The 14,874-nt window shown below is 40.8% G+C and overlaps 1 protein-coding gene across 1 annotated transcript in view; it reads left to right on the forward strand.

Moving 5' to 3' along the window:
- SLC9A6 (solute carrier family 9 member A6) overlaps positions 1-14,874 on the forward strand; it is a 55,835-nt gene that overhangs the window by 33,706 nt on the left and 7,255 nt on the right. The window contains exons 13-14 of the mRNA XM_057537968.1: positions 7,364-7,394; positions 10,111-10,190. Coding sequence (XP_057393951.1) covers positions 7,364-7,394; positions 10,111-10,190 — 111 coding nt within the window. The remainder of the gene's footprint in view (positions 1-7,363; positions 7,395-10,110; positions 10,191-14,874) is intronic.

Raw genomic sequence — 14,874 nt, forward strand, 5'->3', positions numbered from 1 at the left:
CGTCCTCCAGTGCCCAGAGCAGCCCTCACAGCAAAGAATGATCTGGGCCAAGATGTTGGTAATGCGAAGGTTAAGAGACCCTGGTCTGGAGAGGTGCACTGATAGTAATAAGATAGAAAAGGTCCCTGGTCTCATAAAGTCTATACTGTGGTGGAAGAAGACAGATAGTAAGCTAGCAAGTAAATAAATGAAGATGACAATTTTAGATGATGTTAAATGCTATGATGGCATACAAGGTACTATGATAGTAGCTGGGGATAGATGTATTTTATAGGTGGAGATCAAGAAAGGTCTCTCTAAGAAGAAGATATAACAATTGTAAATATTTATGCACCCAACGTAGGAGCACCTCAATACATAAGGCAAATACTAACAGCCATAAAAGGGGAAATCAACAGTAGCACAATCATAGTAGGGGACTTTAACACCCCACTTTCACCAATGGACAGATCATCCAAAATGAAAATAAATAAGGAAACACAAGCTTTAAATGATACATTAAACAAGATGGACTTAATTTGATATTTATAGGACATTCCGCCCAAAGACAACAGAATACACATTTTTCTCAAGTGCTCATGGAACATTCTCCAGGATAGATCATATCTTGGGTCACAAATCAAGCCTTGCTAAATTTAAGAAAATTGAAATCGTATCAAGTATCTTTTCTGACCACAACGCTATGAGACTAGATATCAATTACAGGAAAAGATCTGTAAAAAATACAAACACATGGAGGCTAAACAATACACTACTTAATAACCAAGTGATCACTGAAGAAATCAAAGGGGAAATCAAAAAATACCTAGGGGCTTCCCTGGTGGCGCAGTGGTTGAGAATCCGCCTGCTAATGCAGGGGACACGGGTTCGAGCCCTGGTCTGGGAAGATCCCACATGCCACGGAGCAGCTGGGCCCGTGAGCCACAACTACTGAGCCTGCGCGTCTGGAGCCTGTGCCCCGCAACGGGAGGGGCCGCGATAGTGAAAGGCCCGAGCACCGCGATGAAGAGCGGTCCCTGCACCGCGATGAAGAGTGGCCCCCACTTGCCGTAACTAGAGAAAGCCCTCGCACGAACCGAAGACCCAACACAGCCAAAAATAAAGAAATAAATAAATAAAGTAGCTATAAAAAAAAAAAAAAAAAAAAAATACCTAGAAACAAATGACAATGGAGACACGACAACCCAAAACCTATGGGATGCAGCAAAAGCAGTTCTAAGAGGGAAGTTTATAGCAATACAATCCTAACTTAAGAAACAGGAAACATCTCAAATAAACAACCTAACCTTTCACCTAAAGCAATTAGAGAAAGAAGAACAAAAAAACCCCCAAGTTAGCAGAAGGAAAGAAATCATAAAGATCAGATCAGAAATAAATGAAAAAGAAATGAAGGAAACGACAGCAAAGATCAATAAAACTAAAAGCTGGTTCTTTGAGAAGATAAACAAAATTGATAAACCATTAACCAGACTCATCAAGAAAAAAAGGGAGAAGACTCAAATCAATAGAATTAGAAATGAAAAAGGGGAAGTAACAACTGACACTGCAGAAATACAAATGATCATGAGAGATTACTACAAGCAACTCTATGCCAATAAAATGGACAACCTGGAAGAAATGGACAAATTCTTAGAAATGCACAACCTGCCGAGACTGAACCAGGAAGAATAGAAAATATGAACAGACCAATCACAAGCACTGAAATTGAAACTGTGATTAAAAATCTTCCAACAAACAAAAGTCCAGGACCAGATGGCTTCACAGGCCAATTCTATCAAACATTTAGAGAAGAGCTAACACCTATCCTTCTCAAACTCTTCCAAAATATTGCAGAGGGAGGAACACTCCCCAACTCATTCTATGAGGCCACCATCACCCTGATACCAAAACCAGACAAACATGTCACAAAGAAAGAAAACTACAGACCAAATCACTGATGAACATAGATGAAAAAATCCTCAACAAAATACTAGCAAACAGAATCCAACAGCACATTAAAAGGATCATACACCGTGATCAAGTGGGGTTTATTCCAGGAATGCAAGGATTCTTCAATATACGCAAATCAATCAACGTGATACACCATATTAACAAATTGAAGGAGAAAAACCATATGATCATCTCAATAGATGCAGAGAAAGCTTTCGACAGAATTCAACACCCATTTATGATAAAAGCCCTGCAGAAAGTAGGCATAGAAGGAACTTTCCTCAACATAATAAAGGCCATATATGACAAACCCACAGCCAACATTGTCCTCAATGGTGAAAAACTGAAACCATTTCCACTAAGATCAGGAACAAGACAAGGTTGCCCACTCTCACCACTATTATTCAACATAGTTTTGGAAGTTTTAGCCACAGCAATCAGAGAAGACAAAGAAATAAAAGGAATTCAAATCGGAAAAGAAGAAGTAAAACTGTCACTGTTTGCAGACGACATGATACTATACATAGAGAATCCTAAAGATGCTACCAGAAAACTACTAGAGCTAATCAATGAATTTGGTAAAGTAGCAGGATACAAAATTAATGCACAGAAATCTCTTGCATTCCTAGACACTAATGATGAAAAATCTGAAAGTGAAATTAAGAAAACACTCCCATTTACCATTGCAACAAAAAGAATAAAATATCTAGGAAAAAACCTACCTAAGGAGACAAAAGACCTGTATGCAGAAAATTATAAGACACTGATGAAAGAAATTAAAGATGATACAAATAGATGGAGAGATATACCATGTTCTTGGATTGGAAGAATCAACATTGTGAAAATGACTATACTACCCAAAGCAATCTACAGATTCAGTGCAGTCCCTATCAAACTACCAATGGCATTTTTCACAGAACTAGAACAAGAAATTTCACAATTTGTATGGAAACACAAAAGACCTCGAATAGCCAAAACAATCTTGAGAACGAAAAATGGAGCTGGAGGAATCAGGCTCCCTGGCTTCAGACTATACTACAAAGCTACAGTAATCAAGACAGTATGGTACTGGCACAAAAACAGAAATATAGATCAGTGGAACAGGATAGAATGCCCAGAGATAAACCCACACACATATGGTCACCTTATCTTTGATAAAGGAGGCAAGAATATACAGTGGAGAAAAGACAGCCTCTTCAATAAGTGGTGCTGGGAAAACTGGACAGCTACATGTAAAAGTATGAAATTAGAACACTCCCTAACACCATACACAAAAATAAACTCAAAATGGATTAAAGACCTAAATGTAAGGCCAGACACTATCAGACTCTTAGAGGAAAACATAGGCAGAACACTCTATGACATAAGTCACAGCAGGATCCTTTTTGACCCACCTCCTAGAGAAATGGAAATAAAAACAAAAATAAACAAATGGGACCTAATGAAACTTAAAAGCTTTTGCACAGCAAAGGAAACCATAAACAAGACCAAAAGACAACCCTCAGAATGGGAGAAAATATTTGCAAATGAAGCAAGTGACAAAGGATTAATCTCCAGAATTTACAAGCAGCTCATGCAGCTCAATAACAAAAAAACAAACAAACCAATCCAAAAATGGGCAGAAGACCTAAATAGACATTTCTCCAAAGAAGATATACAGATTGCCAGCAAACACATGAAAGAATGCTCAACATCATTAATCATTAGAGAAATGCAAATCAAAACTACAATGAGATATCATCTCACACCAGTCAGAATGGCCATCATCAAAAAATCTAGAAACATAAATGCTGGAGAGGGTGTGGAGAAAAGGGAGCCCTCTTGCACTGTTGGTGGGAATGTAAATTGATACAGCCACTATGCAGAACAGTATGGAGCTTCCTTAAAAAACTAAAAATAGAACTACCATACGACCCAGCAATCCCACTACTGGGCATATACCCTGAGAAAACCATAATTCAAAAACAGTCATGTACCAAAATGTTCATGGCAGCTCTATTTACAGTAGCCAGGACATGGAAGCAACCTAAGTGTCCATCATCGGATGAATGGATAAAGAAGATGTGGCACATACATACAATGGAATGTTACTCAGCCATAAAAAGAAACGAAATTGAGTTATTTGTAGTGAGGTGGATGGAGTTAGAGTCTGTCATACAGAGTGAAGTAAGTCAGAAAGAGAAAAACAAATACAGTATGCTAACATATATATGGAATCTAAGGGAAAAAAAAGTCATGAAGAACCTAGTGGCAAGATGGGAATAAAGACACAGACCTACTAGAGAATGGACTTGAGGATATGGGGAGGGGAAAAGGTAAGCTGTGACAAAGTAAGAGAGTGGCATGGGCATATATACATTACCAAAGGTAAAATAGATAGCTAGTGGGAAGCAACCGCATAGCACAGGGAGATCAGCCCTGTGCTTTGTGACTACCTAGAGGGGTGGGATAGGGAGGGTGGGAGGGAGGGAGATGCAAGAGGGAAGAGATATGGGGATATATGTATAGGTATAACTGATTCACTTCGTTATAAAGCAGAAACTGACACACCATTGTAAAGCAATTATACTCCAGTAAAGATGTTAAAAAAAAAAAAGGTCTCTCTGAGGTTAGATTTGAGCTCAGTCTACCTGAATGACAAGATGATGCCAGTTAAATGGTGAGCAGGAGGAAGAGCAGTCCAGGCAGAGGGGAGAGCATGTGCAAAGGCCCTGAGGTAGGCACAAATGTAGCCTATTGAATGACAAGAAACAAAGCCCACCTAGCTGGACTACAGTGACTGAAGGGTAGGTAGGAAACGAGGTGGGCAAGATCCTTTAGGGGCAGAGGTTGGCAAACGTGTCCTGTAAAGGGCCAGAGAGTAATATTTTAGGCTTTGAAGGCTGTATGGTCTCTGTCTCAGCTACTCAACTCCAGCGTGAAAGTCCCATAGACAATATGTGAATCAGTTGCCATGGCTGTGTTCCCACAAGACTATTCACAAAAGTGGGAGGTGCACCGAATTGGCCTGTGGGCTGTAGTTTGTGGACCCCTGCTATCGGGTCTTGTAGGACATGGTAAGGAGTTTGGATTTTAAAATCCAATTGGCAATCTTGTAGGATTTGAAAGCAAGAAAGTGACATGATCTGTCCTGTTGCGTGGACAACGGCTCCTCAGTGAGCGAGAGCCAGCCAGCTCTTCGTAGGTCCTTTCGCATAGTCTGTGACAGTCACCTTTGGCTCCTTGTCATTTACCACACATACTTTGCATTTCTCCATCTCCGAACCTTTGCTCACACTGTTGCCTCTGCCTGGAATTCTCTTTCACTCCCAGGAGATGACACAGCTCAAACGCCTCCTCCTTTTGCCCTCTTCTTTTCTATCAGCACCACTCTTCTGTCTGCTTAACATGGGGTACCTCTGTTACAGCACTTGTTTCAGTCAGCCTTGTAATAATGATATTGTTATAAGAGCTACCATTTAGAGAATGTTAGTGATGTATGGGACACTGTTTTAAAATCTTTAGACACATTTTCTTGTTTAATCCTTGCAGCGACTCTGTGTGGGGTCTGTCATCCCCATTTTCCAGGTGATCGAACTGCGGTTCATAGGGCCGCATAACTTGACTGAGTTCAAACAGCTAGAAAGGAGATGAGGTCAGATTGGAACCCAGCTCTCCTGGATTGCAAAGCCCTTAGGGATTACACTCTAGTTGTGTCTGTCTCCCCCACTAGTCTGTGAGCTCCTTGAGGGCAGGGCCGTGTCTAATTCATGTCTATGCCCTGTGCTTAGCACAGTGCCTGGCAGGTAATAACTGCTCTGAGAAATGTTTATTACCTTGACTTGGCCTCCAGTACTGTTCCGTCTGAGAATTTCAAATGTGCTGTCTTCAAGACCACTAGATGTCACTTGAGATACACAAATGTGATTAGAGTTTAACCTGGCTAGGAAGATATTAAACAGCTTCTGGCCATCTTAACAAGGAAGAAATGAGCGTTTCTTTGAATTCTGAATCTGGTCATGGCCATCTGTTTTCAAATCTTTGGCCCTGATTCACTTGCCTTCCACATAAGGTCATGCATCATTTTCCTCCCTTCGGTGTTACTGGGCTGCTCCTGCTACAGCTTCTCACATTGCTATTTTTTCTGTGTTGTCTGTAGTAGTGACCTTAATCAATAAACATTTGAGCACCTATTGTGTGTCAGGTACTGTGCTAGACTCTGGGGATACGGAGATGAATTGGGACATGGCCTTTACCCTCAAGGAGCTCACAGTCTTTCTGGGGAGACTGATAGGTAAATAACTATACTGTGCTAAGTATTATAATAAAGGAATCTAGAAAGTGCTGTAAAAGCACAGAGGAAAAATGATCCCGCCTGAAGGGGCCATAGAATGGTTCCTTTGGAACTTGAAAAAGGAGGAGAAAAATAAAAATAAGGGGCAGTACATTTCCGATAGAGGGAACACCATGAGCAGAGGCGTGGAGGCTCAGGAGAGGACAGGATTTGGGGAGAGGAGCAGTCGGGTCTGGCTAACAGCGGGTATGTGGGCGAGGATGAGGGGAAAGCTAGGCTGGAGTGGCGGGGGAGGCTAGTTTGTAGAGTCTTGCATGCCACACAAAGGACTTTTGACTTGACCCTCTGGGTTGCAAGCTGCTCTCAGAGTCTTTTGTCCAGGGAACAAGCCAGTGAGTTAGTTCTCTGCTTTAGATGGCTAACTCTAGGGGAGAGCCTGGCAGCTGGGCAACCTTACAGCCAGTTGCTCCAGACCCCACGAGTGGGAATGAGGCCCGAGCTTGAGCAGTTGGAAAGGAGAGAAGACCTGAGAAACGGTTTAGAGGAAGAATGAGCAGAGTTGGTGAGTGCTCGTGCTGAGGGGGTAGAAGAGTCAAAGAGAGCTTCTTCATAATGAAGCTGTTCCCTGGGATACGGAAAGCAGATAAAAAAGAATTCTGAAGAACCAAGGCTGATGTCTATCCATTAGCCTATGGGAAAGGCCCTGTAATTGGACCCTCTGCAGTCATCATAAGAGGATGTTGCCGTGAGAGCCGAGAGGTCCGAAAACATGCAGCTCCCTCCTGGAACTGCATTGGGCCAGCCTTGTTTTTGGAACTACCTTGTAGTTCTTATTCAGCCACTGGGGCAATGCTGCTTTCCCTGACTCCTGCTTATAGTGGACTTAGAGAAGAAAAAGTTCTTTTTCTGAAACTGGTAAGTGGGATTGGATTGCAGGAAGAGAATATTAGTAGACCCTGCTTGCCTTAGGGTCCAAGCTGCTGCTAAGGAGAGTGGCGGGAGCCAAAAGTCTACATGACCAGCCATCGAGAAGCACGAAAATATTAACCATTGCATAGCTTCTGCGTTGAGAAAAGTAGTTGCCTGACAGTGCCCATATGTGAATAGACAATTTTTCTTTTGACTTCAAGATCTGATTTTCCTTTTGTGTTTCTCCTTTAGGGTTGGTGTTGATTCAGACCAAGAACATTTGGTAAATATGCATTTGTGTTGTCTCTGGCATTTCTGTCAAATGTGCAGTCGCTTGGAAAGAAAACAAATCTACTGTAGACTTCATGTCACTATTATTTAGATCCTGTCCTATTTGCATCAGCTTTTAACTGACATCATTCCTGGCTTTTCTCACTGCTCGATAGAGACAAAACTGAAATTTAGGCAGCGTGTGGTTATCAAGGGTGACAGCTCTCCTATCTTTGGGCCAACCTGGGCTTTGGCCACAGACGAGAGCAGTCCCTTAAGTGCTCCTGGGTTTTCAAGTGACTGCTCTGGCACAGGGAGCCTTTTTCCACTTTGGTTTGCGCATGAAGGCTTGTCTCTGATGTAAGCCCCACTCCAGCTGCTCTTCCTGTGTAACTTTCAAATTGGATGACCAGCAGCTGCCCTTGAGAACTGCCCAGAAGCGTTGGACTCTTCAGCCAGTCTTCCCTGCCTGTTCAGGAGAATGCGCTTTCTTACCCCGTGCCTCAGCCTTGCCTGTGTTTCCTTGCTTACTTCCATGTGTCACATTCTCAGTTGTTCCTCTGAACCTGAACCTGGTAGACTGAGTGCAGTGTAACTCAGTGCCTTCCCTAGACTGACCACCCTTTTCTGGTATTTTCCTGCCACTTGTTAATGCTTTCTGAGCACCACTGACTATGTGCCTCTGCCCTAGACATGAGATGGGGAATCATGGAAATGAGGCTTTTGAAGATGGAAAGCATCTCTTTAAAAACACAGTTCTTTTTCTTGTCTGAAACAAGCCCTGGTTTATTTGTCTTCAGAGTGCAGTTTAAAAAAAATTTTTTATCAGGTTCATTTCCTGAATGCTAATTTTGCTAGCTATTGAGTGCTGAGTGTGTACGTGACATAGTAAGTACTTGCCTCTTTTGTGGTCAGAACCTTAAAGTATAATTTCATGGGCTTGAAATATTTGTACAACAAGGCTGGATAAATTCCCATGATGGCGAGCTGCTGGGGTAGTTTCCAAGGGGTAATAGCTCCTCAGTGCCTCCACCCCCACGGCCAAACAAGAAGAGTTACCACACAGGTCCCCGAACAAATGCTTGATCACCATCTGCATAAGTCTCCTCCTGCTATGTCCCCTCTGTCACCACAGAGGACAAATGGAAATGGAGTGACAGGGAGAGAGCCCGGTAGGTGAGTAGCAGCTGTGACATCCAGAAAAAAAATATCATTTTTACCTTGCCCTCAAAACCGTATGGATGCCTTGGCTCAGTATATTGTTTACTCAGTATTTTGAGTGTCCACTGGGAAGCCCAGAGGAAGATTTTAGTAACCACGGAGCGTGTGGGAGTTGGGTGTACAGGTGCTCATGTGGTGAGAGGATCGTGTGAGATTTACAGATTCGTCGCTCTTCAAAAAGCGGAGACATACAAACCAATGCCTCCTGATGTGAAAGGAAATATGGGTGATTCTCTGCTCTTGTAAGCCCATACAGTGTTCTCAAACATTTTTATATTGTCTATGTTTTGATACACGTTGAGAGGAAGATTCATTTATTTCGAAGATCAGGAAGAACAGGACCAAAACCCAGAATCTAAACTCCGTACTCTTCGAAAATCCCGGATACATAGAACATTCATGCTGGAAAGAGCCTTTGAGTAACATTGTATACATGAAAAAACTCCGCTGGAGAGAGGGAAAGGGAGTTGCCCAACTAGTTCATGTCAGAGCCGAGACGAACCAGGTGGCCTAACCGCGCCACTGCTGACCGACCGCATCCTATTACACATAAGGACCCAGTTTATGTTTTGGGGGAGCTGTTTTTGAAGAGGCCTGCTTGCTGTGTTACTTTTCCCTCCTACCCAGTCAGGCTTAACATGGAATTTCCCTACTTACTTACATTTTGCTAGTGTTCTAAGAACATAGTAGCAACTTTGAAAATGCCAGTTAACTTTGGGACCCATGACAACTCCCAAAGATCAGGATGTTGATGGGATGTTTTCTACTTAAGGTGCAGTTCACGTGGGTGTAAGCCTTTCAGATTTAGGGGGTGGCTTATCCCACACTGATTTTTTTTTAATTTATTTATTTATTTATTTTTGGCTGTGTTGGGTCTTCGTTTCTGTGCGAGGGCTTGCTCTAGTTGGGGCAAGCGGGGGCCACTCTTCATCGCGGTGCGCTGGCCTCTCACTATCGCGGTCTCTCTTGTTGCGGAGCACAGGCTCCAGACGCACAGACTCAGTAGTTGTGGCACACAGGCTTAGTTGTTCCGCAGCATGTGGAATCTTCCCAGACCAGGGCTTGAACCCGTGTCCCCTGCATTGGCAGGCAGATTCTCAACCACTGCGCCACCAGGGAAGCCCACGGCCTCTCCTCTTGCGGAGCACAGGCTCCAGACGCACAGGCGGCATGTGGGATCTTCCCAGACCAGGGCTCAAACCCGTGTCCCCTGCATTGGCAGGCAGATTCTCAACCACTGCACCACCAGGGAAGCCCGCCACACTGATTTTTTTAAATGCCAGTATACTCATAAATCACTAAGCAGCCTGAGTAATAGAAGTGTTCAGAAAAACACTTCAATTTCTTATTCCCAAGCCGCAGTGTACAAGCTATTAAATTTCTCATGTTACCCATGTTGGAGAGTATCTCGTATGTGGTAGGCTATGTTCCTGATTCTACAAAGAAATGACTCTTAAATAAATGTGTTTTTATCTTTGTGTATGTATTGATTTATTATCTCTTTGCAGGGTATTCCTGAAAGTGAAAGAAGAACTACCAAAGCAGAGAGTGCCTGGCTTTTCCGGATATGGTATAACTTTGATCATAAGTATCCTTAACTGAGAAAAAAAATGGTAGTATGGACATGGACAACTAGAGTTTAATGGAACAACGGTTTTGACCACTCTCTTCCTGAACTGGCATGTAAAACCTGCCTTTGGTCTTCCCTTTCCCCTTCAGTGTAGTGGAGGTTACCAGAGGAAACCCACACAGATGAATCCTCTGAAAACCCATGGAACCAGTAAGGACTGGTTATTGCAGAAGCTTGCTGTGTGCAGGGACTCAGGATCCCTTATGATAGACTTGTTTTGATATATAGGTTTATTTTTAATATTTTAATAAATTTAATATTTATTGTTCTTTAGCTAACTGAGTGGATGCCGCAAAAGGGATTTGTTGGTGCTTGTCAGTGTGCTTGTTAGAGTAAAAGAGGAAAGACTGCCTTAGGGAAAAACATGAGAATGAGAAACTCAGTGATGCTAGGTACCGCAGTAGTCAGCAATGTCTTTTTTTCTCTGACCTTTCCACAGACTGGGAGATTCTCCTCTCCATTCAGAATGCCAGTGCTTCATTGTTTACCAGATTTCTTTCTTGTCCTATCGTAACAGTCTTCTTCATAGCTATACTTTGGGTCAGGTTATATATAATAACCTGTTTAAATCATGCCTTTTAAAAAACATTTTATCACTCACTATTTATTAAAATTAATTTCTTATTTGAAAGTTGAACTAGGAAAAGGGACCATGGTGTTCTTTCTGGCTGAGACTTATCAGTAAGGGAATCAAAACCTGGTTTATGTTCCATTGAAGCAAATTTGGGACAACCATGTAAAATGTTTTTCCCTTGCTTTTGACTTTCTGATCAAAACCTTCTATGTTTAAGAAAAATGCGCTTGACAATTATCATTTGAAGCTACTATTTACTATATTCTGTTTGCTAGATTTTTACATTCACTTTTTGCGAGGGCTCAAAATTCATATATGGAAACATGAATGCTCACTTATCTATGGTATTAAGACTCCTATTAGAGGGAGAGAGATCCTGGCTCCTTAAAATTGTTTAATGATTATGTCATTACTTTTGGCTCCATTATCAGCATTTTGGGTATAAGCCACTCCCATATCTCTTGGGATTTTTTCAGCCCTCTGATTTAACAAAAATTGTTTAGTTTTTCCTTCATAAATGTTTTGTATATTTTCTGCATAATATACAAAAGAATTACATGATCCTAATGTAGAGAAGGAGTAGAATAATATTTTTTTATATTCTTATAGAAGTGACCACCAAGAATTGTTTGACTCAGTACTACTAGACTAAGACTTGGTAATTGTAATACCTAGTGCCCTAGTAGAATTAATCATTCATCATTCTAGATTTCAGTTCCTTTGTGCAGTCAGTTTGTTCATTTGTTATAATTGAGATATAACTTAAATACAGTAATGTATACAAATCTTAAGGGTACGGCTTAATGAATTTTGACTTACGTATACACCTGTGTGCCTGCCACCCATATAAAGATATGTAGAACATTTCAAGTACCCCAGAAGGCTCCCTGTGTTCCCTGCAGTCAGTAATGCCTTCCCTGAAGGCCTACCCTATCCCAGCCAAAAGGGCGGCCACTGTTCTGATTTCTTGCAACATGGATTAGTTTTACCTATTTTTGATCTTCATATAAATGGAATTATATATTATGTATGACTTTATGTTTTGCTTCTTTCAGTCAACATTGTGTAACTTATCTATATTGTTGCCTGTACCAGTAATTCATTCTTTATCATTGCTGTGTAGTGTTCCATAAATAGTATGAATATACTACAGGGTTTTGGTTTTTGGGGGTTTTCTTTTCTTTTTTTTTTTTTTTTTGGTCAAGGATATCTCAGAAACTATTGTTGATAAACATTTAGGTTGTTTCCTGCTTTTGATGACTATAAATAAAGCTAAACGTTTGTACATCTTTTTTATTTTTTAATAATCTTTTAATTAATTTTTTTATTTATGGCTACGTTGGGTCTTTGTTGCTGCACGCGGGCTTTCTGTAGTTGCGGCGAGCAGGGGCTGCTCTTCGTTGTGGTGCACGGGCTTCTCACTGTGGTGGCTTCTCTTGTTGCAGAACATGGGCTCTAGGCACACGGGCTCAGTAGTTGCAGCACGTGGGCTCAGTAGTTGGGGCTTGCGGGCTCTAGAGCATAGGCTCAGTAGTTGTGGCGCACGGGCTTAGTTGCTCCACGGCATGTGGGATCTTCCCCGACCAGGGCTTGAACCCGTGTCCCCTGCACTGGCAGGCGGATTCTTAACCACTGCGCCACCAGGGAATTCCCTGTTTGTACATCTTTTGATGAACATAGGCACTCATTTCTCTTGGGTATATACCTAGGAGTGGAATTTGGAGCAAGTGTATGTTTAGCTTTAATAGATATTGCCAACCCTTTTTCCAGAGTGGCTGTAACCAATTTACACTCCCACCAGCAAGTTAAGTTGTTCCACATCTCCTCCAAAACTTGGTATTTGTCAGCCTGTGAAATTTTAGCCATTTCAGTGGGTGTGTGGTGATATCTCATGTGGTTTAATTTGCATTCCTCTGATGACCAGTGAGGTTTCCTTTCGTATGTTTATTGGCCATTTGGATATCCTCTTTTATGAAGTGTGTCTGTTCGGTTCTTTTGCTCACTATTTAATTGACCTGTCTTATCTTTTTTTTATTTACTTGTAGTTCTTTCTACATTCCTGAATTGAGTTCTTTGTTAGTTATATGTATTGTGACTATCTTCTCCCAGTCTATAGCTCATCTTTTCATTTTTGTAATCCTGTGTTTTGAGGAACAGAAATTCTTCATTTTTTAAAAATTTATTTATTTATTTTATTTATGGCTGTGTTGGGTCTTCGTTTCTGTGCGAGGGCTTTCTCCAGTTGTGGCAAGTGGGGGCCACTCTTCATCGCGGTGCGCGGGCCTCTCGCTATCGCGGCCTCTCTTGTTGCGGAGCACAGGCTCCAGACGCGCAGGCTCAGCAGTTGTGGCTCACGGGCCCAGCCGCTCCGCGGCATGTGGGATCTTCCTAGACCAGGGCTCGAACCCGTGTCCCCTGCATTGGCAGGCGGATTCTCAACCACTGCGCCACCAGGGAAGCCCAGAAATTCTTCATTTTAATGAAGTTTATTTCATTAATCTTTTCTTTTATGGTTAGTGCTTTTTGTGTCTTAAGAGATCTTTTATATCCCAAGGTCATGAAGATATTTTCCTATGTTTTCTTCTAAACATATGATTGTCTTAACTATCACATTTAAGTCTTTGATCCATTACAAATTAATTTTTGTGTATAGTGTGAGGTGTGGGTCAAGACCTATTTTTTCCCATGAGTATTCAGTTGACCCAGCACCGTTTATTGGAAATGCCATCCTTAACCCACCGTATTGCAGTGGAACTTTTGTTGTAAATCATTTGGCCATATAAGTCGGGGGGCTCTTGTTTCCAGACCGTCTTTTCTGTTTGTCTATTTTTACATCAATACCACACTCTCTTAATTATTGTACTTTTTAATAAGTCTTGCTATCCAATAGGAGAAATTCTACAGGTTTGTCATTCTTTAGTATTGCTTTAGCTATTTTAGGTCCATGGCATTTTCATCTAAATTTTAGGAACAACTTGTCATTTTCCATACACACATGCACACTCACGCTCACACACACACACAAAAAAACCTGCTGGCCAAGTATTGAATTTGTATTAAATCTGTGGATGAATTTGGAGAGAACTGACGTTTTAACAATATTGAGTCTTCCAATGCATGAACACGGTATATCCCTCCATTTATTTAGATCTTCTTTAACTTCTCTCATTAATGTTTTATAGTTTTTAGTGACAGGTCTTGCACATCTTTCATTATATTTATCTCTAAATATTTGGTATTTTTGGTGCTATTGTAAATGGTATGTATTTCATTTTATTTTATTTTCTACATTTTTGCCCTTAATATATAGGTATACAATTGGATTTTTTATATATTGACCTTGTGTCCAGAAATCTTAAGTTCACTTACATTTCTAATAGTTTTTAGATTCTATTTTCTATGCATATAACCAAGTGAATAATAATGTTTTATTTTTTCTTGTCCAATACCTTGTATTTTTTTTTATGTCTTATTATATTGGCTGGACATTCCCAGTACAATGTTAAATATAAGTGATGATAGTGGGCATTCTTGTCTTATTCCTGACCTAAGGGGGAAATTTTTCAATATTTCACCATTGAGTATGATGTTAGCTGTCAGTTTTTGAGATATCCTTGATCAATGCAAGAAAATTCCTTTCTATTTCTAGTCTGCTAAGAGTTCTTATCATAAATAGGTATTGAATATTATTAGACGCTTTTTCTACATCAACTGAGATGATTGTGTATTTATTTTTTTTCTCCTTTAGTGTGTTATCTTGCTGATTTTCATCAATTGTTTGAATGTTAAGCCAATCTTACATTGCTGGAACAAATCCCACTTGATTATGATATTATTCATTGTGTATGTCACTAGATTTAATTTGCTAATATTTTGTGTCTGATTTTTGTGTCTTTTTATGAGAGGTATTGGCTCGTGATTTTTTTTTTCTTGTAATGTCCTTGTCAAGTTTCTATAGGAAGATTGTGCTAGTTTTATAAAACGGGTAGGGAAGAATTTTTCTCTTTTTCTGTTTTTCTGGAGGAGTTTGTGTAAGATTGGTGTTATTTCCTAAGTGCCGGGAAGATT

This window comes from Balaenoptera acutorostrata, chromosome X, assembly GCF_949987535.1.
Source record: "Balaenoptera acutorostrata chromosome X, mBalAcu1.1, whole genome shotgun sequence".
Classification (NCBI taxonomy): Eukaryota; Metazoa; Chordata; class Mammalia; order Artiodactyla; family Balaenopteridae; genus Balaenoptera; species Balaenoptera acutorostrata.